This window comes from Amblyomma mixtum, chromosome 2 (assembly GCF_055824585.1).
Source record: "Amblyomma mixtum isolate Tamu chromosome 2, ASM5582458v1, whole genome shotgun sequence".
Classification (NCBI taxonomy): Eukaryota; Metazoa; Arthropoda; class Arachnida; order Ixodida; family Ixodidae; genus Amblyomma; species Amblyomma mixtum.
Window position 1 is genome coordinate 218,721,232 of NC_143013.1, and position 27,017 is coordinate 218,748,248.

General features: G+C 45.1%; 1 protein-coding gene across 3 annotated transcripts in view; it reads right to left on the reverse strand.

The window, feature by feature from the left end:
- Nucleotides 1-2,095: 2,095 nt before the first annotated feature.
- Nucleotides 2,096-27,017, reverse strand: part of LOC149362597 (uncharacterized) — a 40,532-nt gene continuing 15,610 nt past the window's right edge. For 2 of the 3 annotated variants that reach the window (XM_089569769.1, XM_089569768.1), the window contains 5 exons: nt 15,661-15,770; nt 14,058-14,126; nt 8,619-8,738; nt 5,380-5,459; nt 2,096-2,232 (listed from right to left, as the gene is read on the reverse strand). In XM_089569769.1, coding sequence (XP_089425895.1) covers nt 2,103-2,232; nt 5,380-5,459; nt 8,619-8,738; nt 14,058-14,126; nt 15,661-15,770 — 509 coding nt within the window. In that variant the 3' untranslated portion in view covers nt 2,096-2,102. Of the gene's footprint in view, nt 2,233-5,379; nt 5,460-8,519; nt 8,739-14,057; nt 14,127-15,660; nt 15,771-27,017 lie in introns of all 3 variants that reach the window. The other variant, XR_016288516.1, reaches the window with a different exon arrangement.

Below are 27,017 nucleotides of genomic sequence, written 5' to 3' on the forward strand. Positions count from 1 at the left end.
AGAACTTGTGGGAATTGTCGGCACAAGACGCATGCGCAGTAAGCATAACGGCTGGTCATTCCGCGCATGCGCCTGATGCCGCCTATTCTCGCCGCATCTAGGCGGCAGGGCTCCGTGAAGCTCGGAGGGCACGCGATCGCATGTTCCCTTTAACAATGGACTGTACTGTACATACGTGTAATAAACAATTTGTGCTTGAGCTCCGCTTTTTTGCTCTGTTCTGCATCTAAGGAGAAATTTCCTAATGAAAAGCTGCGGCCAAGGTCTCCGTGGGCTTCTGAAAGATCGCGTAAATAATTTTTCTTTCTAATTTGCAACGCAGTGAAAACAGCGCTACGCGGGCACAGACCAGTGAGAAGCTAACCTTTCCATAGCTTGTAAAGCAGAAGAGCACGGCGAGGACAAGAAAGCAAGCATTTAGTTCATGCTAGCAACGCCGTATACTGATCTATAAGAGAAGCGCTTACTATGTACAAGGGACACGTCATTTTGTCTCTGCTCCTCTTCTGCCTCACCTTCGCCGAACGCAAGACAAACAAATTTCTACTCTCTGCCTCGTCACCGAGAACAGCAGTAAGCATGAAATGCATTGCACGGAAGGTGTAGCGGCGTATTCTAGGACGCCTGATAGGTAACGGTAAAACACACTAGTAGTGGCCAGGTCTGTTCGCTGCTTGGCATGCGGCTGCTTTCTCCGTTCTAGTAGGATACCTGTGGAGCGTGCGCATGACCTCCCTAGCTGCCTTCGCTGTTTGAGGGGTCGTCTTAATCAGCTGCTTGCTTTGAGCTGTCATCTCCGATTTTCATGACTTGCGTGCTGCCGCATACACCCTCAACGTCCCTCGCTGCTGTTCGTGCTTGACGCGCCATGGCGTACGCCAGTTATTAAGTGTTAACTACGCATTAGGCCACCTAGGCCAGATTCTCACATGCGGGTTCAACCGCATAAATGTGCATTGTCGATATATAGGCGAGGCTGCCCAATTTTTTTACTCTTCCGGTTCTATTACACGACTACGGTGGTAACGCAGAACTAACAGATTGAAGGTGATGGAAGAGATTTAAAACATGTAGCTCAATGAGCAGCCGATCAAAACACGCAGGCGGTGATCGAGTGGTCTAAGGTTTCAGGAAATGAAGCACTGTGTTCGTGCTGGCGGCGGTTCGAATCACCGACATATAGTATTGACCATGTGAAATATATCAGCCATGTGAAAAGTGTGCGAAAATGCTGATATTGTTGGGCATTTTCGGACGCATTTTCGGTTGCGCCCCACATAGTGCCGTTGACGCTGCAGTAGACACGCCAACGCGTGGTTTACGTCGACATTCTCGCAGCTCGTTAGAAAAGTAGCCAAAGACAAGATATATAATTTTTTATTAAAATAATTTGTTAGTTTTGTCTACACTTTACTATTAAAACACCATTGTAATCATGAACACTGCCTCACCCGCCTTCCCTACTTCAGTAATATGGAGTGCTCGGAATATACAGTCGTGCTTGGGTCACCGAGTCGAACAGCGCCTTCAGCGTGCAGCGAGTAAACTACAGCATGGCACAAAAGTCAAGACACCTCCCTATGTACCGACTAATCCTCACATTCGCCTTTAAAATTTGCTTCACTGCCGAAAGTTAGGGTCCAATATAATATCCATAATGTTGCTAAGAAAGTTGATGTTTCTACATTTCATTTCATAAGAGAAGCAAACATTATGAGGACTCGGTGGAAACTTCTATTTAGCACCGCGCTGACCCCTTAGATATTTTGGCACGATTATCACTCATAAGAAAGAGCGAAGTAGCCCATTGGAAGAGTAAAAAAATTAGGTCTTCTCTTACACCCACCACTGCTGCATCGCTGGAAAGAGCGACGCTGTCTCTAAATGACACAGCACTGTCCCCATTGGCACCAGCGCAGCAAGCGTCCGACTGTCGTCACGTGGTATGCTGAGCTGAGACGAAAGCAGGAAGTTTAATGTATCGGCGCAGTCTCCATGGTCCCGATCGAACTACTGGCACAAAACACTAAACCAAACCCTCATCCTCCCCCCCCCCCCCCCCCTCCCTCCACAATAAAAGCGGGCCCTCATCGGCGACCGGGCTACGTCCATCCGGGTGGCGCCCCGACTGCCGAAATGCAGCGTCTTGTGGGCTCCTGCGCGTACACGTCGGTATCGCTGCAGTTGAAGATCTCGCGGAACTTCGGCCAGTAGCGCATCATGTAGATGAGCCTGCGTGCGCGAACACGAGAGAGATTAAGAGAGGGGGAAAGGCAGGGATGTTAACCAGAAAGGTTTCCGCGTTGGCTTCCCTGCACTGGGGAAGGGAATGAGGGGATTCAAAATGGAAGAGAGAAGGAACGAGAGACAAAGTCACAATCTAGCAAGCAAGGCAGTCTCTCGGAAAGACAAAAAGAGTGCCTTGTGAGCCTTGATGGTAGTGGCTTGTTGTGGCCACGGGCCGATGATCTTGCCTCTGTGAAAGGGCGGGGATAATCGTAAAATGTTGGGCAGATTCGGTTCACAGATAACCAGATTGGGAAGCGGTTGTGTCTGAAATCTGGGACTGGAGCCCGCGGGCATTCCACTGGAAAATAAAACCATGCGTGACTTTCTTCAGAAAAGGGTTCCGGCGGAGCCATGGTGTCTTCTTTTGTAGAGCTGCAAGAACTGGCAGTAGCGCGTCCAGTACTTGCAATGCTTTGTGTGCTACTGGCGTGCGTAAGCTGGACAGCAGATCACGCATGACATTCATCAGTGACGTGAGGATTGGAATCAACGCGAACACAAAACAGAGAAACTGGAAGCTCTGCTAAAATGAAGGAAGCAATAACCATATTACATTTAAAGTGACATCAGGGCCTTTATTGATGGTGTACGCTATTCTAATGACGAAAAGGCTAGTTTCATTTAAAACGGAGCTTTTGCTGCCTACAAAAAGCAGCAAAAAAATGCGTACTGCTATCGCCGCCACCAGCTGCTTTTGCAATCAGACTGCGGTGACGTCAAGGCATTCGTTTCCGCGCAAATCCTTGTGGCGAGGGTGCACAGCCTTTCATTTCGGAATAGAAATCACGCAGTGCTCCTCAGTCTTATTCACGAGTCTGAATCGAGGGAGGAGAAAAAAATACTATTTTTAAATCCAATTCCTGAGCGATAAATGCGTATTTCACTGCTGAACAAATCTCAGCATAACCAGAAAGGTATATATAGTATACGTGGCATTTAACAAGGAGTTTAAGAATCGGATGGAGTTGTTCTTGGCCTCCCTTTAAAAGAGTGTTTTAAGACTACATCCAATATAGTTGTACGGAGAACCACCTAGAAGAATGCTTGGTTTGGTTTGGTTTTGTGGGGTTTAACGTCCCAAAGCGACTGAGGCTATGAGAGACGCCGTAGTGGAGGGCTCCGGAAATTTCGACCACCTGGGGTTCTTTAACGTGCACTGACATCGCACAGTACACGGGCCTCTAGAAGTTCTCCTCCAAAGAAATTCTAGCCGCCGCGGCCGGGATCGAACCCGCGTCTTTCTGGTCAGCAGCCGAGCACCATAGCCACTGAGCCACCGCGGCGGCCTAGAAGAATGCATTCCTTGAGACGGACACTCCTTACTTTGCCGGCACCTTTTATAGAGCGTTAGCACTAGAGCTTCCTCTCAGCCGCTTAGCCGTTGCCTACGAGATCCTTAAATGGTTGAGGACGACCAGTCCTAGGTGGCCCACCAACAAAATGGGTGCCCCCTCCCCCCCGCCCCCCTCTCTTAGGGCCACCTAGATCATGTGACCTTGTGACAAAAGTGCTCCTGGGAAAGGAATCGACTGCATCTCGACAATCCTGAGCCAAGGGATACGAAGTAAACTTTTCATTAAGCATGCATGAGCCGCAGTCATGAGCAGGTTTACCGTCGGCTGTCATTTTTATAACTATATTATTGGCGGATGCGACTCGAGAACGAGGCGGCAGATGCCCTCAGTGGCCTTCCAGCCAATGGAGTGGACCAATTTTCGTGACGCCCAATTAATCCAATGTGGTGGAAATGTGGAAATTAATGTGGTGGAAAGCCTAGTGAAGTAGCTAAACTCTGGGAAGCGAAAAGAAAAGGCTCCCCAGACTAGGCGTCCGGCGGTGATCCCCTACATGCACAACGTGTCGCACCGGCTTAAAAAAGTGGCCGAGAAGTGCGGGGTATCCGTCGTGTTTTCAGCGCCCAATAAGCTCTCACAAAGGTGTCGAGCTGTCAACGAGGTGAATGACCATCCTGGGTGCACAAAGAAGCATGCCACCCGTTTCACAACCTGCGTCACAGGGGTAGTCTACGAGATTCCGCTCTCGTGCAAGAAGTCGTACATTGGCCAGACAGGCAGGTGCCTGAACGATAGGTTGAGGGAACACCGTCGTGCTGTGCAAGTGTAGCAACGGATGGGCACCTAGCAGAACACTGCAAGTCATGCAAAAAATGTGAAGCAAATGAGCCGCAGTTCAATGCCACACGCACGTGCGGTAAAGGAAAAAAAAAAGAGGCTAGACAGATAAATTATAGAGCCCTATCACATTGTAAGGAAAGCTGAAAATTGTATCAGCACTCCTTCCCTGACCTTATCACGCAAGGAAATTGCTTACCTTGATACCTGTTCACGCTAAACACACTTGTGATAAAGCCGATTCATTGTTTGGTTAATAATTTGTTTCCGCCCTCTATGTATCTGTATATATGTGTTTTTTTCCCGAGTAAAGAACTAGTTGATGTCAAGCGTTTGTCCTGCGTGCTTCTTCTTCTTGTTGTCGCTGTCTTTTTATTGCGCTTTGCTAAGTTCAACATGTATTACCAACTCGCCCAACTTTCTGCATTGCTTGTAATCCAATTAAGCCATGGTTATTTCCTTTTCATCTGCCACTCCTTGCGATTTCATGCTAGCAAGCCCTAAGGGATCGATCAAACGGGAGAGGGGGAGAATCCGGAAAGGAGGAGAAACGGTCGACGCCATTGGCTCGAGGGGCTCCTTTGAGGGACATTTGCCGCTTCGTTCTTCAGTTCTATCCGACTGTATGAACTGACACTCGGAGATGCGTCCGCGAAAACAAAACGGCTTGGTTTGCAGTGCTTTTCTGTTTTGTTTGACAAAAACGAACCCTCTGGGCTATAACATAAAGCTTTGAGCGAAATAACCTAATTTATAAATGCAAAACAGCTATAACCACTTTCCTTTCCTTTCCTTTGTAGCAGTATGGCTGCGCTCGGGTGGACGTCAATGAGTAATTACTCCCTTATTACAAATCTACTCCACCTTGGGGGATTCCCCTTAACATTTGGTCAACTATAACCACTGCGTGGCGCACAGGCTACCGACGTAACGCGACATATTCGCATACATAGCTCACCTTTGCTTTCGACTCATCCCGTTATTGGTCCTCTCTTTCCGGAACTGCTTGATGTCGTCGTCCTCTTTTCGGCAAAAGTTCTTGAATGGGAAAAACAGAAAAAAATTAATAAACGAAGGACGAATGGAAAAGACACAGAGAGGAATAAAGAAAACTCCGCAGGAATGTGATCACAGAATGAAGCCCCAATGAGACACTGAGAAGAAAATTTCTTTTTAATCCAGCGAAATGGTCCAAATCGTATCGCAGAAATTCGAACTGGATGTCAGTCATGTTCATGGTCATGTATCGCAGACCACGATGCGTTCCTTCGCGAAATATGTTATTCACTGAACGCGTTTGCTGGGGTGCGTCACTTTCTGCCGGTCTAAAGGACGTCTCACTCAAAGTCAGCGGAATCAGCAAATCAAATTTTGTAATTGTTCTGCTACTCACTTTGCTTGGCGACATGTCAGCCGGCTGCATTGGCTGTGCTCACCAGTTTTTACAGTTCACCGACAGCGGTTCATGCAGGCTTAACAATGCGCTTTCCAGCCGACACCACACAGATACTAGTCAGCTGCTAGGCTGTTTGGGACAAAAACAGCTTGTTTAATTAAGGGTCTTTAAGGGCACGGCCGGATTTATTGGTGTCTCTTGGAGGGGGCCAGCAGGAATTCGGGACAGCTCTCAGCCAGTGCCGATAAACCTAGCAGCCAAACGCGCTCTGTTCTGCAACCGGCTCGGCCACTTTTACTTTCTTACCTCACGGATGATGTCAATGCACTATTTTTTGAATCTTGAAAGCCATGCGCCATGTGGCTGCAGCCAAGGGAATTAGACGCGCTTGTCTCGAATTCCTGGTAATGTTATCGCTAGAATTCTGTCGTACGGACCTCTCTAGACTAATAAAAAGTTTTTTTTCACCAGTCTTTGCCGCTTACGCGAGAGACAGAGCAATGGCAACGACACATTGGTGATGATGCGAGCGGACTTCGCTACTCTGACCACCATAACCTCGTTTCACCGAATGCTGCCATGTTGCCCGCCTTATCTGGCATTAGGAGGCTATTCTACCGTTTTGGGTTAGCGTCGCCCGCTACCTAAAGAGCCAAAGGGCGTTTGCGTTCTACGCATGCGAACTGACACCCCACTATTCCCTTATATATCCCTGTAGCCGACCAGGTCACACTATTGTAAAACTACCAGTGCTAAAACTCTGTCGTCGAAGAAGTAGGCTTGGCTGCTGAACCTCAGGCTGCAGAGATGTGCACTCGCTGGCGGCGCCAGTTCGGTAGGTCAGGCTACAGGCAGGATTACGATGCGTTTGCTGTACGGACTCAGCGTACTAAGAAGAATCGCCTTTGCAGGTGCAGGTTATGCGCGCTTGCTCAAACGCTGTTGTTGGTTAGGGCCTGCTACCCGTTAACAAAGCAACACCGAGTCACCGGTGGCAAACCCATTTATCCACGCATGCCAAAAAGCACTGTGTTGCTTCTTTTTAGCGCATATTTCTGCTCTTTATTATACCCCGTACACATGGGATCCTCACATTCCCTCGAACTTAGAAACGCGAGGCCGTACACAGTCGAATACAAGTCAAGAAGGCCCCGCAGAGAGGGCCCTCCAGCCAATGGCGTCCACCGGTACTCATGACGTCGCGGTTGCAACGCATCAGAGATTAGGAAGGTAAGGGAAGATGGGCCTTTGTCCCCGTGCTGTAGTGAGTGGGATCCTCAGCACTAGCGATTCCGCACAGTCTCTCCAATTTCCCCCTTCCACCCACCCGCATCCCCGGCCCGAACAACTAAAAACTCCTTCCCTACGGAACGGGGCCAAAGGCCCCCCTCCTTCCCTTTTCTGCCTAGCTTTTCCTGCATTGCCACGAAAAGTTGTCCTCGAGTAGGGCGCCAAATCGCAACTGACTGGCAAGTGCCTCTGCGAAATAGGATTAACCGCGACGTCAAGACAATCGATCGACGGCAGTGGCTGGAAGACCTCATTTGAAGGGTATTCGCCGCTGAGGTTTATCTTACGGTAGGGAGCTCCATTTCGTGGAAACGGAGTTCATTGTCACACAGCTTGTAAGCAGGTTTTGGCAGATGTTGTCGGGGGTCCATTAATCACTGGTTATTTGACACCTGATAGCAAGAAAACTCTTTCGTGCAACTTCCGTACACGAAGGACGAAATAACTTGACACTTAAGTAGCGAAAAAAAAAACATTAAGAGCCACTTTTTTCAACACACCCGAATTTGCTGTCATGCATTATACTTCGGGCCGATGGCATCCACATCTCGTGAACTGTATTGTTGCATGGCCAGTCTTCGAGTTCGTGAACACGAGCGACAAGCCTGGGGTGAAGTGAGGACATGCAAGATTTCGCTACAATTTCCAGCCAGTTTCTTCACATTTTTTTTTTTCAGTTCTCGAATCGATTGAACTTCGCGCTTCTCCTCAGTGCACCGGAGGAGTGCAGAGAAATTCAGCGTGACGTCACGGAAGGTATGATTTCAAATTACCGCTGTCGTCAGCCATACCCTGCCCTCACTCGTTAGAGGCTGCCAAACAACTCTCGGCAGGGTTCGCCTTCGGTGGCGTTGGTTTGTTTCCTTCAAAGCAGGCGTTTGTGCGTTGGAAATGTAGCCCATACCTTCGATGACGTCATCATGCGCCACCCCCCAACATGGCGTTGTACGCTGCAGAGAAGCTTGAAGGGCGGCCGCATTTTAATCGGCGATTACCTCACCATTTCAAGTGCTAGCCCAAAAAGACTTCGCATGCTTTACCTGCAAGTTTCACACATTCGACCCTCTTAAGCTCGTTGATTTCTATAACCTTTGCAGTTTCCCTTTAGCTCGAGGCGTGTCGGGCTGCGGCGATAGCCTAAGTGTTCTCGCCCAGCGGCCCAGCGGCCTGTTCGCGCCACCGAGGGTGCGACTCCCAGTCGTGGATATTTATTTGATTTGTTCTTAACTTAACATGGCGTCGCCCTTGCTAGGCTACGGCACAGGAAAGATCTAGACAAGTTTCATGGTCGGTGTTGGTGAGCATATGAGCGCTTTCGCACTAAGATTAGTAAATTTTCTGGACGTCCACACTAAGAAAGCACCGCACTTTTTAGAGGGGAAAGGTCTGTGGTGGATACGCAGTCGCATTACCGCGTTTCCATTCGGCGACAGCTGTAGGCTTCACGTGCGTCGCCGGGACTTGTTCCACGTGCGTCATTATCAGACAGCACCGACGACAAGGGCACTCACGCTTCCGAGGGCAATGACGAAGAGCTTGTCTATGGTGACGTCCGGGTAGTCGTGCAGGAAGACCTGCTCCGCAGTGGGCTTGTCCTTCATCTTCCAACTCTCCGTCTTAGACATGAACAGCTGCGAATGGAACACTTTGCATGACTATGTACAGTTGTAAGTTACTTGAACTTTTTTTATGCGTAGCATATTGCAATCACTCAGTTCAGCCCTTGGGCGCGGCCGGGCAGCCACCGAACCACGTGACGTGACGTCACGACAGCCGGAGGAAAAACCGTAGGTAAAGATGATGGCGATTCTTGGTGAGAATTGCAAACAAAGGAAAAAAGAAAGGAAAACAAAAAGAAAAAAATAAATAAAAAAGAAAAAAACAAAAAAGAAGAAAAAAGAAAGAACGGCTGAGCATGGTGGCGGTTGCCACCGCCCCGTTTCAAAGGGGGCGCTCCTATCCATCCATACGTCACGGAGAAAAAGCTGCTGAGAAAATCGAGTGCCGCCAAGCAATACCTCGCGCAAAAAGACCGCGCAATATGCAACGCATTCTTGGTTTAACCAAGCTAAGCCTGGGCATCTTTTTTTCTCGTCATCGCGAGCGGAGACTGGGACTAAAGGTACCAAGCACCTGACGACAGGTCCCAGCCCCCTACAGTAAACAGAAGGAAATACATACAAAAGGCAGAAGTACAGAATTTACATAAGTACACATATATTTCACTTGTATATATTACATACATGTAAGTACACACATATTAAACTTGTATATAATACACATAACACAGCCGCAATGCACACATAGAACAACTGCACTCTACATATTCATTTTGTGAACGGATATACGTACACACAAACAAACAGAAAAGGAGCAGAATGACAGTGATCAAGAAAAGAAAACAACTTCGGTTAGTAGCAACGCGGTACGCTCTTTTTTGAAAGTATCCAATCAAGCGCTAAAATCTAACAGTTCCTCAACCTTGTTTAATATTTCAGTTGACTTATATAAGAATGTCTGCTTTCCATAATTTGTTCCTGTTTTCGGCATGTGTCTGATGTTTCGCCGCAGAAGGTGCCCAGATGTATCTGGATTGGATGTTTAAGAGAGTAATTTCTGTTTGTTTACTGTAAGCAGAAGCTTCTTATACTTAATTTTGTCGGCGCGAAGAAGTGAATAACGCCGGAATAATGTAGCTGTTGCAAGACCTGCGTAACGGCCATGGTAATTGCTGTATATACGAAGAATTAGCTTTTGTAAAAGAATTAGTTTGTGGGCTTGTGTTGTTGTTATCCAAAGTTTGCGTTCATCTGTGTCTCTTTTTTTCTCTCATATGTACTGTGTGTTGCGCAGTCTTCCTTGCACTACCTCTAGACGAGCTATGTAGAGCTAACTGTTTTCGCCGCTTGCGCGCGGGGTTGGTTTCTTTCGACCGAATACCCAGCTCGATCAATTCACTCTTGGTGCCCGCCGATTGGACAAAATTCTTCCCTCGGCCGCAGTGTAAGAGGGCAATACGTGTTAACAGAGCACGAGGAAAGAGTGCGACTGCAAACACTTTCACGCCTAACTAAAATAATTAGTTCTCGTGCACAAAAGACTGCAGCGCGAAAGCAGAACACCAGATAAAGATTTGCAAAATTATGTTCCGCTCAGCCACTCACTCCGACAGTGGTCATGAAAATGCGGTCGCGGCCTGGAAGATGTTCACTGTGCTCGTGGAACTCCTGATATGTAATAATGTATTCCGTGTTTCCAAGTTGGATGATGAGACCTAATCGAAGAAAGTGCAGCTTCGCAAGCGTCTGAACTAAATCATCGCATTCGGGAAATTCTTACCGCACACTACAACTTAAATGCTGTAAGATGTTGTAGGTCATCCATATCTGTATACCCAGAGAAAAAGCTCAATGAAGGTCTGAAACAGTTCCACAACGCATAATTTTCTTCGTCATGATACCTCCAGACTAGCTTTCACGACCTCCTCAGTCATCATCACTTGTGCCCAAGGGCTGTTCTATTGTTTCCACTGCATCAAAGTTAACTGCTGACTGAAACAAGCAGTCAGAACGTTAACACATATCAGGGTTGCGCTACCGGCCAAGATAAAACCGGTATGAGGTAAAAATACCATTCGAGACGAAAGTGTCCAGCGGCAGTATTCCTGTTCCATTCCGGGCTATCAGATTAGTATGAAGCTGAGACCTTAACGGTGGATGTCGAGATACTGGACACAAAAACTAGCTCCCCCCCCCCCCAAAAAAAAAAAAAACAATGTGTACGTGTAATCGCCCGCGAAAATAAAACTCTTCTCGGAAGAAAATCCAGTCAAAAAGTGGACATTCTTATCAGGGGAAAAAAAAGTGTAATGAGCACTCAGAAAAGTCACTATACGATTGCACGGTAAAAATTCGAGACACCTAGTCCGCGTCCTTGCCGCTAAGCCACGCCATATGACTTTTTTTTTCTTTATTGCACAACGAAGCATTTTTACTTGTGAGAAACAGGATGATATTTTCAATTCCGCCAGAAGTATTGTGCTTTAGTGACATGTAACAAAAACTAGATGCGCTTTTTCCGCTAGAGCTCTTTTAATCACCCGCGAATCCAAAAATGGAATAGGTTTGGTTGACTTGGTTTATAGGGTTTAATGTCCCAAAGCAACTCAGGCTATGAGGGGCGCCGTAGTTAAGGGGTCCGGAAATTTCAGCCACCTGGGGTTCTTTAACGTGCACTGACATCGCACAGTGCACGGGCCTCTAGAATTTCTCCCCCAAAGAAATTCAACCGCCGCGGCCGGGATCGATCCCGCGTCTTTCGGGTCAGCAGACGAGCACCATAACCACTGAGCCACCGCGGCGGCCCCCGAAATGGAATAATTTAATTGAGGATTGCAATTCGAGCAAGTGGTAATTTCACAGCATTATAAATGTGCGCAGCGCTTGTGGTTCGTCTTTTTATTTACCGCACGCTTTATCTACTTCGCGCTGTCCACATTTACAATGAAGAAAATAATTAGGTCGCCCTGTTTGAGGAATGCTAGTTTCAAAACCTCTTTAGGTGTGTTTCAGCGCCGTATAGCTGCCTGTTCTGCTGTTTGAGTATAACGTTTTGTCCGCGCGTTAAAGCGGCTAACTTCAGAACTAATATGCTAACACTGTAGAATATGCTGTAGAATATGCTAACACTGTAGAACACTTTAGAACATGCTAACACTGTTTGGTTTCCTCAGTCTGTAACCAATATTTCACGACTTGAAAAAATTCAACGTAAAGCAGTCAGATTTATTCACAACAAGTACATAAAAAACTGACTCACCAACACAACTAGCTGTAATCTCCGGGCTCGAAACACTATCAACTAGGGCAAAGCGCACGACTAAAATTCCTTTATCAGCTTCTTAACAACACTTTTAAGATCGATTCATCAAAGTGCATTTCACTGTCACAAAAACGTGTATTAAGAAACCAGCACGCCTATACGCTAACCGAGTATCCTTATCACAGTAACACTTTCAAAGATTCTTTCTTCCCACTAGCAACAAGAGAATGGAACCGTCTAGACGCATCTATAACTAACGCTGATTCATTTTCAAATTTTTGTTCTGAACTAGAAGGCGCGTTTTAAAACTACAGTTGTGGTTCGAAAGCTTTTTTCAACTTCAAGGAGTATACGATATGTTATGCCCATGTTTATATTATGTTTATGTTTCTGAACTAGCACGCTTTTTTCTTTGGTTTGCTTGTGGAAATCTGTCAAACTTCTTTTCAGTTTTTCTAAGCTATGTATTGTCTAGATTATTGCTGTCTTTTGCACAGCCACTTTTTGAAATGTTTATCCTTTACCCTGTATTATACATGTAATGCCCACCTGCTAAGGTCTCAACCAGAGACTGGCAGTATTTCAAATAAATAAATAAATAAATAAACACGCTGGAGACATGCAACAGGCAGAGTCATTAACAACGTTTAAAACAGCTACAGGTAAAGCGCTGCTAAACATATAAAAATAAAAAAATTGGCGGGGTTATAACGTAGTGAAACGGAGTAGACGTGCAAAAGCATGTGTTTAATCTGGTGGACTCATGGTTTTGCTTTGCTGGGTCGTCGGCACGTCTGGCGACGACCGTGACTAGACTCAGATTAAGCTCTGATCGAGGTTAAGCTGATCTGATCTGTTCGGGACGCAGATGGAAGACGACGGTGTACAATGCACAGTGCGAGTGTGTGTTGCAGTTTAAAACATGAGGCTCGACCGGCTGAGGCGACGGCCTAAGTGTTCTCGCGCAGGCTTCAGCCTGTGAAGCTGATCTGTTCGCGACTCCCAGCCGTGGATATTTGTTTTGTATTTTATTTCGGTAAGCATGATCGGCGCTTCTGAGCCTATGAGTCCTTTCGCACTTACAAAAAAATGCATGTTTGACCGGCTTTCGACTTTGCCACTACTATTTCCGACCAATAACCAGGTTATCCTGCGCAAAAGTTTTGCTAATGCTGGCCTTTAATTGCAGCATGCGGAGGTATGGAGGTGAGGGCAACCCAATTTATGACTTTGGGCAAAAAGTCTAGATATGGTAGGAACAATTTGTATAGTGCGCCACGAAAAAATCGAAGTAGAAAAATAAGTACAGTCAACTTTCACAGTTAGTTGACTGGAAGGAAAATGTCATAGTTGAATTCCGCTGGTTCGCTAGCAAAAAGTTTTTATTTCTTGATATATTTGCATGGGACTTTTTGAGCGTATTAAGAATTATTTTGCGAATATTCTGATAAAATATCGCCGTTATGTACCGAGAAAATTATTTTCTAATTATATTTTTGGTGTTAACCTCGTGAAACGGCTGCAGGGTTAAGAAATTATGCCAGGAGGCTGGTGTATTAAGAGCGAAAATAGAATTTTATGAAAGAAATTTAAACTTTTAAATTTTGAAAAACAAAGGTTGTCTTGACCTTCACTACGCTCCTAGGAATGCAACAAAACAACAGGCTTCAAAATAAATAAAATAGTCGTGCAGAAATTATGCTCTCTCTAGGCAGAAAACGTAACAGAGAAAAACACCCATTGTTCGAACGCTTTCCCGCAATGCAGATCCGCCGCAGTTCACGAATCAATTTTTCTAGGGTGCTTACTGATCGATTTCAGCAGTGAAACTTCGAGATATAAAAAGCGAGACATAAAAGCAGATGCATCAATTCTCGAAAAATCATTTTTGGCCGTTTTTTTTTTTTTTCAGAGCCGCGTACCCGCTTAACCGGCCCATGCGGGCACATAGTTATCTCACAAAACTGAAAGTTCATTCCGAGAGACGTCCATCCGAAGCTAACGAACTGCTAAGCGCATTCAACTCGCCTCCTTAAAATGGACGCTTCTGATTTGCCCGCGTCGATCGTCTCCGAATGCACTTAAGCGATTAAATGAGAAGCAGCGCGAGAAGACGTAAAAACACTCACATTGTAAAGGAAATCCACGAGGAAAGGTTCCGATGCTGCGCGCCATGCGTCGGAAGCAACCGGAGCGAACTGCGAAATAATCAAGCGACCACAACAATCATCATCATCAGCCTGACTACGCCCACTGTAGGGCAAAGGCCTCTCCCATGTCTCTTCAATTAGCTTTGTTCTTTTTTTTTTTTGAGTACCGAGAATGTTCGCCTAAAAAATTGGAACTAATAAATGGAGTGACACGTTCGGTTTACACTCATATGCACTGATTAGTCCTTCTATATAAAAAAACAACAACTTTTAGTCGATCCTCGGTGAATCGTTTAAATACGTTCGCATATCCGGGTTTTATACACTAAAATTCGATATATCGGAGGTTGTAACCTTATGTTCTTTATATCCGAGGTCGAAGCACAAAATTTCGTTACTTCCGAGGTGGCAGGTGTAGAAACGTTCGTTTTGTCGCACGTTACGGCAGTTGCCATTTCTACTTGTAGAGACCTTGGAAAGCAGTGCATAATAAAGGATTTTTTAGTGCAAATTACAGTATTGTTAATAACAGAACTTGCCGTAAAAATAATTTCTGTATTCTGCGGCAACAGGGGCTACGAAATATCCTCAAGTGCCAGATGGAGAGTTATAAAGTGAAATGTCATTCGTCTGGTTCTCATTTTTCTCTTCTCATTTCAAACTCTCCAGCTTTGTTAAGAAAGCGAAATCCCGAAAAGATTTCTCTACACAAGCCATGCACATATCTACCATTTCACTGGACATGCGCAACAAGCGGCCAGTTGGGCCTGTATATATTTGAGCTAAGCATTTATAAAAGCGGCGAATAAACTCGCAACTGACGTCGAAAGCCGATGCGCACCAAACAATACGCTGCAGATCCCTCAGATAGTTCGAAAATTTCATTTTCTTACAGCGCAACCAGTTGGGCTTCCTTTTTCTTCGCTTGAGGAAACATTCCTTCGTACAACATCCCGTCACTGAATGCAGATTCAGTTGCTGCACATCCTGCGCACTCGTGGCGCGCTGTCGACCGTGTTGGTTAAAAATTGGATGAATTCAATGGAAAAGAAACATAGTGTAGAACTATATCGATACTGGAAAAGGCAGATCAGGAAAGAATTTTTCTATGATAACTCAAGAGGCAGTGCCCTACTTTTTGAAGCTAGGTCAGGGTGCCTTAGAACGCTCAGCTACAAAAAGAAATTTAACAAAGAATATGACACATGCGCAGTGTGTGGTAGATCTGTGGAAACAATTGGACACCTCATAATCAAATGTGATGGTATCCATCCGGATGTCGATGCAGGCGCAGTCGCTCTTTCTGAGGCCCTAGGGTTTAAAGATAACAATGGTCATGTAAATAAATCTGCAGTGGAAGTTCGCAAAAAGCGATTGGAGGATTGGTGGCTGAAAAGCAGAGATGTGGCATAAGGTTAGAATTGTAGGAAACCGTTGGTAAAGATGATGGCGATTCTTAATGAGAATTGCCAACACAGTAAACGAAAAATTAATAAAGAAAGAAAAGCTGAGCATGGTGGCAACTGCCACCACCCCGTTTCAAAGGGGGCACTCCTATCCATTCATCCATCCATCGACTTACCCCGAGTCCATGGAGCATGCTGACGTGGCACACCTGACTTCCCGACCAAACCCTGTCGTGTCGGAAGCCGAAAGAACCTCCCGTTTCACCAGTCAGCAAGGCTGTCGCGACTGCAAGAGAAAAAAAAAAGAAAGGAGGAGTGAGCTAATTATTAGTTCGGTAACATTAGAAGCTGAATCGGCAAAAAAAAATGCCTGGGGTTCAACGTGGCTTAAACCTAGTTATCGGAGAAAGAGCTCTGTTAAGCATGTTTCCACAGTCTGAAGTCAAATTTCAAGGACAAAACTCAAGGTCAAGGTCAGGTGCCCATTGGTCATAGTCATATGATCACGTGGTCATACTACCAAGCTTGGGCCATACCACCACGCACTCAAGTTCGATTTGACCTTGTGAGGCACTGAAGGTCACTGTCAATGTGATGCACACTGCCTCAAATCAAATGTCAAGGTCAGGTACCCAATGGTCACACTCATATGATCACCTGGTCATACTACCATAGCTTGGGCCATACCACCACGCAGTTAAGTTCGGTTTGACCTTGTGACGCACTGAAGGTCACTGTAGATGTGATGCACACTGCCGCAAATCAAATGTCAAGGTCAGGTACCCAATGGGCACACTCATATGATCACCTGGTCATACTCCATAGCTTGGGCCATACCACCACGCAGTTAAGTTCGATTTGACCTTGTGAGGCACTGAAGGTCACTGTCAATGTGATGCACACTGCCGCAAATCAAATGTCAAGGTCAGGTACCCAATGGGCACACTCATATGATCACCTGGTCATACTACCAAGCTTGGGCCATACCACCACGCACTCAAGTTCGATTTGACCTTGTGAGGCACTGAAGGTCACTGTCAATGTGATGCACACTGCCGCAAATCAAATGTCAAGGTCAGGTACCCAATGGGCACACTCATATGATCACCTGGTCATACTACCATAGCTTGGGCCATACCACCACGCAGTTAAGTTCGATTTGACCTTGTGAGGCACTGAAGGTCACTGTCAATGTGATGCACACTGCCGCAAATCAAATGTCAAGGTCAGGTACCCAATGGGCACACTCATATGATCACCTGGTCATACTACCAAGCTTGGGCCATACCACCACGCACTCAAGTTCGATTTGACCTTGTGAGGCACTGAAGGTCACTGTCAATGTGATGCACACTGCCGCAAATCAAATGTCAAGGTCAGGTACCCAATGGGCACACTCATATGATCACCTGGTCATACTACCAAGCTTGGGCCATACCACCACGCACTCAAGTTCGATTTGACCTTGTGAGGCACTGAAGGTCACTGTCAATGTGATGCACACTGCCGCAAATCAAATGTCAAGGTCAGGTACCCAATGGGCACACTCATATGATCACCTGGTCATACTACCAAGCTTGGGCCATACCACCACGCACTCAAGTTCGATTTGACCTTGTGAGGCACTGAAGGTCACTGTCAATGTGATGCACACTGCCTCAAATCAAATGTCAAGGTCAGGTACCCAATGGGCACACTCATATGATCACCTGGTCATACTACCATAGCTTGGGCCATACCACCACGCACTCAAGTTCGATTTGACCTTGTGAGGCACTGAAGGTCACTGTCAATGTGATGCACACTGCCGCAAATCAAATGTCAAGGTCAGGTACCCAATGGTCACACTCATATGATCACCTGGTCATACTACCATAGCCTGGGCCATACCACCACGCACTCAAGTTCGATTTGACCTTGTGAGGCACTGAAGGTCACTGTCGATGTGATGCACACTGCCTCAAATCAAATGTCAAGGTCAGGTATCCAATGGTCACACTCATATGATCACCTGGTCATACTACCATAGCCTGGGCCATACACCACGCACTCAAGTTCGATTTGACCTTGTGACGCACTGAAGGTCACTGTCAGTGTGATGCACACTGCCGCAAATCAAATGTCAAGGTCAGGTACCCAATGGTCACACTCATATGATCACCTGGTCATACTACCAAGCTTGGGCCATACCACCACGCACTCAAGTTCGGTTTGACCTTGTGACGCACTGAAGGTCACTGTCGATGTGATGCACACTGCCGCAAATCAAATGTCAAGGTCAGGTACCCAATGGTCACACTCATATGATCACCTGGTCATACTACCATAGCCTGGGCCATACCACCACGCAGTTAAGTTCGGTTTGACCTTGTGACGCACTGAAGGTCACTGTCAGTGTGATGCACACTGCCTCAAATCAAATGTCAAGGTCAGGTATCCAATGGTCACACTCATATGATCACCTGGTCATACTACCATAGCCTGGGCCATACCACCACGCAGTTAAGTTCGGTTTGACCTTGTGAGGCACTGAAGGTCACTGTCAATGTGATGCACACTGCCGCAAATCAAATGTCAAGGTCAGGTACCCAATGGTCACACTCATATGATCACCTGGTCATACTACCATAGCCTGGGCCATACCACCACGCACTCAAGTTCGATTTGACCTTGTGACGCACTGAAGGTCACTGTCAATGTGATGCACACTGCCGCAAATCAAATGTCAAGGTCAGGTACCCAATGGTCACACTCATATGATCACCTGGTCATACTACCATAGCCTGGGCCATACCACCACGCAGTTAAGTTCGGTTTGACCTTGTGAGGCACTGAAGGTCACTGTCGATGTGATGCACACTGCCGCAAATCAAATGTCAAGGTCAGGTACCCAATGGGCACACTCATATGATCACGTGGTAATACTACCACAGCTTGGACCATACCACCACGCAGCTGTGTTCGGTTTCTTTTTGGGGCATTGAAGGTCTCCTCCACATCGAAATCTGAAGATGTACCCCGTGTAGTAGTGCTCTTGCTGCATAAAAAATCGGCGTCCGTCCGTCACACAATTCCCAGGGTCTGAAGTGACACTACCAGACTAATGTGGCAGCTATATGTTTCGACGTATCATAAAATGAGTCCGCGTCGCAATCTCTAGACACCTTCCTGGAAACATCTAACCACCAGCTAGATGACCCGAAGAGATGGCTGGTTCAGTGCAGGCAGAGGAGCCCGAAAACACAAACCACCAATGAATGACACAAAACTCGAATTTTTTATACGAAGCGGAAAGCAACCGACGCAATGTGCAACGCTAAATCTTAAGGGCGTACGGGATCCGCCTTGTCATGCAAGCGACACAATCGGGTACACAAGCTAATAACTCAGCACCGGATCTCAACAGCAGTACAATTTTATCAAGAATACGCCTACGTGGGAGTAAAAAGAGAGTAGACCGTCCTCTAGCGCACTCCCTTTTAGGGGCATGGTATGCTGCCCCAAGTTACGGAGTGCATTTCGGTTACTAAATAAACGAAATGCTTGCTCTCGGCAACAGAAATATATTCCTACTGCAAAGCATGGTAACTTGATGTAGATAGCAATAGGAGGAGGCTTTTCAACGCGGCTCCGAGGTGCCTTGAGGTTAGCGAAGAGAGTAAATCTTGGTTAATATCGCCGTAAGTGCCAGAACATCGCATGTTTTGAAGAGGGAATTTGTCTCCGCTGCCAACCTTAAGTATTCCGCATATTTAATGATGAAAATGTACCCCAGGTCTTGGATAGCAAGCCCTGCCACGTAAAGGGAGTGTGCTTGAGTACCGTTTACTCTCTTAGATGCTGTAGATGCTGTAGAGAGTGTAGATGCTTCTGATACTGTCAAACAATGTACCCGATAGCAAAGACGAAGAGCGGTTGTACAAAATTCTGACTATCAGCCACAGCCTTCATACCGCGGCACTGCCCACCCTTCGCTTTCAATATCTTTCACTAACATACGCAGCATCCTTCCAAAGCGCACCGAACTTTACTCGATCATATCTTGAAGATAGTAACTCTGACATATTAACTTTAACAGAAACGTGGCTGCACTCGGATATAACTGACGACGAAATCTTACCTGACTCTCGCGATTTTGTTATTTACCGGAATGACAGACTTAATAAAAGAGGTGGTGGCGTGATGATCGCCATAAAAAAACACATTCCTTCCTTTCGTGTTAACATTTCGTCCCCTCTAGAAATTTTATGGGTTTGCATCACGTCCTCATCTCTTAAGTCTCTTCTTGGTATATGTTACCGACCACCAGATAGTTCAGTTTCTTTCGTAACAAATCTGCATGCCAACCTCTCAGATATAAGAAGCAACTTCCCAAAGGCCGACATTTATTTATTCGGTGATTGTAATTACCCGAATATCAACTGGAATACCTTAACTGCATCGGCACAGGACTCGCTTAATTTCGTTGAACTAACATTAGACTTTTCTTTAACTCAACTAGTTTCTCAACCTACGCGCGATCTTAAAATATTAGACCTTGTTCTCACATCGGCTCCAGACAATATAAGCCCGATCTCCCTCACGGATGGTTTCAGTGATCACAAACTGCTCCATTTCAATCTAAAAATGCCGTCACACCAACGCAGACCACCTCAGAAATATATCTTCGACTATAACAGAGCAAACTACGATGCCATTAACCTCGGATTAAAAACCTTCTGTGATTCCTTTCTGCAATCCTTTCCTAATCAATCTGTTAACGAAAACTGGCGTCAGTTCAAAGATAAACTTACGCAGCTAATGAACACCTATATTCCCCTCATATCTTTCCGTGCTAACTCATCTAAGCCGTGGTACCACAGGAACCTTCGTACGTTGATGAACAAAAAAAAAACGACTTTTTAAAACAGCTAAGCGGCTCAAAACACCCGCGTCATGGGAAAAACATAAAAACGCTGATAAAGAATACTGCGCGGCCATACGGAAAGCTAGGCATAAGTTCATGGCTCACGATCTGCAATCCTTCCTTAAGCACAATCCAAAAAAATTTTGGAAAACATTATCACCTTCCGAAACTTCTTCAGATTTTACGTTGATTGATGAGGCTGGAGACCCCATTGCTCAAGACGAACGCCCTCAGACTTTCAGTAACTTTTTCGCCAATATGTTCACGAAGAAGACTATTCCAATATTCCATCGGCACCAGAATATGACTATGACTACATGAGCCCAATAGACGTTACTGTTGATGGAGTTGCGTCATTGATTAACAATCTGAAATTAAGTACTTCATGTGGTATTGACGGGATTAATTCGAAAATTTTGAAACATACCGTGGCTCATTCCAGCGTCATACTCACTCATATATTTCGGCAATCACTTTCAACAGGCGAGATACCATACGAGTGGAAAATTGGAAAAGTTATTCCAATTTTCAAATCCGGTGACCGAACTGACGTTGATAACTATCGCCCAATATCTCTGACATGTATATCTTGCAAACTTCTCGAACACATCATTGCATCTAACACGGCATTACATTTAGAAGGCAACGATTTCTTCTTTTCAAAACAACATGGGTTCAGAAAAGGGTTATCATGTGAAACACAACTACTCGAATTTACTAATGAGCTGCTTCACGGTATGGAAGAAAATCTCCAAATCGACTGTATATTCTTAGACTATGCTAAAGCCTTTGACCGCGTTCCACACTGTCGTTTAATAGCGAAACTCTCATCCTTGCGTCTCGATTCATTAACAATTTCTTGGATAAGAAACTTTTTGTCATTTCGTAAACAATTCACTGCTATTGATAACCATTCATCCACTTTAATTGATGTAACATCAGGCGTACCGCAAGGTAGTGTAATAGGCCCGCTACTTTTTCTGATTTACATCAATGACCTCCCATTAGGCATTACCTCAACACTCAGAATGTTTGCAGACGATTGCGTTATTTATCACAAAATCCGCTCCTTTAATGACCACATCGCCCTTCAAGAAGATCTACATCGCATTAATAACTGGTGCACATCATGGCAAATGTCCCTTAACACTGATAAATGCCAATTAATGACATTTAGCCGTAAACGGTCTAATTATCTTTTCACTTACTCGTTTAACAACAGTCCAGTCACTCTTGCGTCATCATACAAGTACCTTGGCGTCCACTTTTTATCTAATCTCTCATGGAAAACCCACATAGAAAAAATTACTGCCAAAGCTAGCCGTACATTAGGCTATTTAAAACGTAACCTCAGAGGTGCGCCTTCTTCCACACGCCAGCTGGCATATCAGACATTCGTCCGCCCTCAACTTGAATACGCATCTTCCATTTGGTCACCCCACCAACAGTACTTAATTCCCTAGAGCGTGGACAAAATCGTGCCGCTCGCTTCATTTCTCGCAACTATTGCCGACATTCCAGTATAACTAACATTAAGGCTTCGTTATCCCTTCCATCCTTAGAATCTCGCAGAACAATAGCTCTTATCTGCCTCTTCCATAAAATTGTTTACAGCCATCATTCCTTCACACTACCCCTTTCAAAACCGGCCCGCACATCTCACCGATTGCATAATCACCTCAGTTTTAAACGCCTTTCGGGAAGGACCACTGCATTCAACTCATCAGCCCTGCCCCGTGCAATCATTTATTGGAATAGTCTTCCTGACAACATTGTTCACATCACAGATTATGTTATTTTCAAAGAAAAAATAAGTAGCATTTTGTTCCGAAGTGTGCTTTTCCCTGAAGTGTGTTCTGTAGTGTGTTTTTTCAACTTAGTTTTTCAATTTAGCTCTATTTTCTGGTTGGTTGTTTGTTACTTGTATAACGATGTTAAAATAACCATGTTCTACCTGCTTCTTTTTCCCACCCCAGTTATGTAACCCCCCTCACATAATACTCCAGTCGGAGCCCGTGAGGTATTTGAATAAATAAATAAATAAATAAATAAATAAATAAATAAATAAATAAATAAATAAATGCATTTCATTAGCCTGCCTGCATTCCTGTAGCATAGAATGCGGCTTCATTTCAAGCTTGGTTCGACATCTGTAGTCGCAAGACTGGAATGATTGATTTTGTTTATAGCAGCCGCGGTGCCTCAGTGGTTATGGCGTTCGGCTGCTGACCCGAAAGACGCGGGTTCGGTCCCGGCCGCGGCGGTCAGATTTCGATGGAGGCGAAATTCTAGAGGCTCGTGTACTGTGCGATGTCAGTGCACGTTAAAAAACCTTAGGTGGTCGAAATTTCTGGAGCCCTTCACTACAGCGTTTCTCATAACTTGAGCCCCTTTGGGACGTTAAACCCCAATAAACCAACCAAACCAAACCGTTCATTTTATATAGTGTTGCAGCAAATTACACCAGAGCTATTCGCTTTCCTGCAACACCTACACAGTTTTGGCCTGTTCCGAGAATTCGAGGTTTGGTGCGTCAATGCCCTGGGTAACTGGCAGCGAAGGTTGTCTGTAATTAAATTCATGGCGAACCCATTCTAGCATGGTGTCTTCACACGCTGAGCAAATCGCCGAAAATTTGAGGACGAATTGTCGAACGAGTTTTCTGTGTAAATGGTTATTTTTTCGAGATTATGCTGAACCTTTGCGCCGGTACCTATGCTTTTAGGCAGTGCAAGGAAAATACGTTGCTTCAGGCCGAGCTTAACTTGTACGCTAAGAAAAAGCGAGCAACCTATAGAGCGCCAACGGCGATGTTCTGATGGTAACTTCCGCACGCACTTGGAGCGCCTTTCTTTCTTTCTTTCTTTCTTTCTTTTTTTCTTTCTTTCTTTCTTTCTTTCTTTCTTTCTTTCTTTCTTTCTATCTCTCTTTCTTTCTTTCTTTCTTTCTTCCTTTCTTTCTTTCTTTCTTTCTTCTAAGGGCGTGCGAATATTCGAAATTTTCGAAGATGTTTCGAATATTATATTTTTAGTATTCGTATTCGATTCGAGATCCAAGTATTCGTGTTCTTTCGAATATTCGACCTGACTCGAATATCCGTATCTAGCCGAATATTCATTGTGAGCACCGGCGTTCATTTCGGTCCGCAAGCCCTATCGACAGAGACATAACAACATGGCGGCGCCCAGAGCAATGCGCATGGGTGAAGGAAAATTTTTCCTTCGAATTTTTCCTTCGAGGAAAGCAAATTTTTCCTTGCAAGAAAGCTCACCAGCGCAGTCAGCTACGGCATGGCCCTTGGAGGAATGAAAATTTTTCCTTCCTCCAAGGGCCATGCTGTAGCTGACTGCGCTGGTGAGCTTTTTTGTGGCTACACCTGCGAAGCTGGTATAGTCAGAGCTGTGTACGAAGTACCTCGCGATACGTGCCAGGTCAGTGCCAAGTGAGAGGGAATTTTCTGTGGCGGGAGAAGTCGTTTCAGCTAGAAGGGAACGACTTCTGCCTGACCATGTGAAGCAGCTGGTTTTCCTTCTCGACAACCTTTTATGTTCATCCCAGCAACGCGCTTTTGTGCTGATGGCAAGCTAGCCTTGATCAATGCTGTGTACTAGCCATCCTCTCTGATTCTTCTACTCCTCTAAGAATAATGTTCCAGACTTTGATACTTTTTGTGCGGCCACACACACCTTTTGTGTTCATTTAATCATCGATAGTTGAACTGTGATGTTCTTGGGTGCTCAAATAAATGTTTTGTAGTGGTTAAATGCATCTGTCCTTGATTATTCGATATTCGATTCGATATTCAGAACCAAGTATATTCGTATTCGATTCGTATTCGAAAAATTTGATATTCGCACACCCCTACTTTCTTCCTTTCTTCCTTTCCTTCTTTCTCTCTTTCTTCCTTTCCTCATTTCTTTCTTTCTTTCCTTATTTCTTTCTTTCTTTCCTTATTGCTTTCTTTCCTTCTTTCTTTCTTTCTTTCCTTCTTTCTTCCTTTCTTTCCTTCTTTCTTTCTTTCCTTCTTCCTTTCTTTCCTTCTTTCTTTCTTTCTTTCTTTCCTTCTTTCTCTCTTTCTTTCCTCATTTCTTTCTTTCTTTCCTTATTTCTTTCTTTCCTTATTTCTTTCTTTCCTTCCTTCTTTCTTTCTTTCTTTCCTTCTTTCTTCCTTTCTTTCCTTCTTTCTTTCCTTCTTCCTTTCTTTCCTTCTTTCTTTCTTCCTTTCTCTCTTTCTTTCTTTCTTTCTTTCCTTCTTTCTCTCTTTCTTTCTTTCCTTATTTCTTTCTTTCTTTTCTTCTTTCTTTCTTTCTTTCCTTCTTTCTTTCTTTCTTTCTTTCTTTCCTTCTTTCTTCCTTTCTTTCCTTCTTTCTTCCTTTCTTTCCTTCTTTCTTTCTTTCCTTCTTCCTTTCTTTCCTTCTTTCTCTCTTTCCTTCTTCCTTTCTTTCCTTCTTTCTTTCTTCCTTCCTTTCCTTCTTTCCTTCTTTCTTTCCTTCTTTCTTCCCTTCCTTCTTCCTTTCCTTCCTTCTTTCCTTCATTCTTTCTTTCCTTCTTTCTTTCCTTCCTTCTTTATTTCCTTCTTTCTTTCCTTCTTTCCTTCCTTCTTCCTTTCTTTCCTTCTTTATTTCTTTCTTCAGCGGCTTTTCATGCAGTACTTGTGTTACAAGTTCTGCGGGCAAAAAGGCTTACATGATTCTTTGCGCTACTCTGATCACTGCAGGATTATATGCGGAAACGCTGGTACGGCCACTACGGAGGATGCTTAATGATCTATTTATTTATTCTATTCAAATACCTCACGGGCTCCGACTGGAGTATTATTTGAGGGGGGTTACATAACTGGGGTGGGAAAAAGAAGCAGGTAGAACATGGTTATTTTAACATCGTTATACAAGTAACAAACAACCAACCAGAAAATAGAGCTAAATTGAAAAACTAAGTTGAAAAAACACACTACAGAACACACTTCAGGAAAAAGCACACTTCAGAACAAAATGCTACTTATTTTTTTCTTTGAAAATAACATAATCTGTGATGTGAACAATGTTGTCAGGAAGACTATTCCAATAAATGATTGCACGGGGCAGGGCTGATGAGTTGAATGCAGTGGTCCTTCCCGAAAGGCGTTTAAAACTGAGGTGATTATGCAATCGGTGAGATCTGCGGGCCGGTTTTGAAAGGGGTAGTGTGAAGGAATGATGGCTGTAAACAATTTTATGGAAGAGGCAGATAAGAGCTATTGTTCTGCGAGATTCTAAGGATGGAAGGGATAACGAAGCCTTAATGTTAGTTATAGAGCACACTGGCTTAGAGCATGCTATTGTTTACAGCACACTGGTTCAATTATAGAACTATTTCTCGAAGTAGAAGTCCTTCGAATTTACCGTACAAACGTCGATCACCACAGCGCATTTTCTCGTTCTGCAACCCTCACATGAGTGCGCATTCCGACAGCTTAAGCACACCTAGAGTATGGCCAGACAAAGTAGACGTTACAATGTCGTTCGGCATCCTGGAATTCGATGAAGTGCAAAAGTTGGGTCCACTCGCTTCACAAATTGCGCCTAATCTTGGAATCATCACGCTACTGATAAGACATATATGGCACTACACAGAGCCTCTATCCGAGGCTCGGTCACTGTTTATCGAGCCCTGAGGTTTCGTGGCAGCTGGAGCACTCGATCGGGTAGTAACTGAGAAATTTCTGCCCGATTCAAAATTATAGCCGTATTCTACCATTACTTGCGTATGGGGAGAACCTTGGAGGCTAACTAACAAACTTCAAATTTAAATTACGTGCAGCGCATCGAACTGTGTAAACGGGAATAATAGCAAGTTGACATAGGCAGGGCGCATGTGGTGCGGAGAAAGGCAATTTACCAATTGACCATTTAATTGACCATCTAACTGACCGATGGTCAATTCAAATAACGGTGCTGATTTCAAGGGAATGCATACGTAGCATGGTAATGCCGAGAGTCAGGTGGCCATATGAGACTAGGCGGCTTGCAGGGCTATAAAGTTGTGGCAGATGGCGCAGGAGAGAGTTAACAGAAGTACAATGGGAGAGGGATTGGTCCCCTGCAGTGGACGCAGCTGCGATCATGATGATCATCGCGGCTCGTGGAACCTCGTGGAAGAAAAATCGCAAGATTCATGTAGGTTTTCGGTTCACCTATATGCTGCCTCTTGCTCTCTCTACACACCTTCCCTTTCCCCCTCCCCATCTCCTATTGGTGGCAGAGTTCAGCCGCTCTGCGCTATGCCCACCGCTATGGCTGCTTCTATTGGCCAAACCATCCATTTGCTGAGTACCACTACACCGCGTTTAGCTACAGCCTCAGCCCATCCACTTAATTAAATCACCGACCCGTACCTGCGGCGCATAACAAAGTTTTAAAGCCACAGTTGTATGTATGAACATCGTTCTGCGAGACCATGCCGTTGCCTTCGGCGGTGGTGTCTGCGCACGCTGCATTCCCCTCGCCCTAATCACCTTGTAAAGAAATCTACTGCTATTCTTACGTAGGGGCATCCAGATACGTCTCTAACGCCGGGCCACAGGCCCTAATTACAAATCAGCCTTACGGATATGCTTTAGGTGCAGATCCTTAGATGTCGCCGCATATT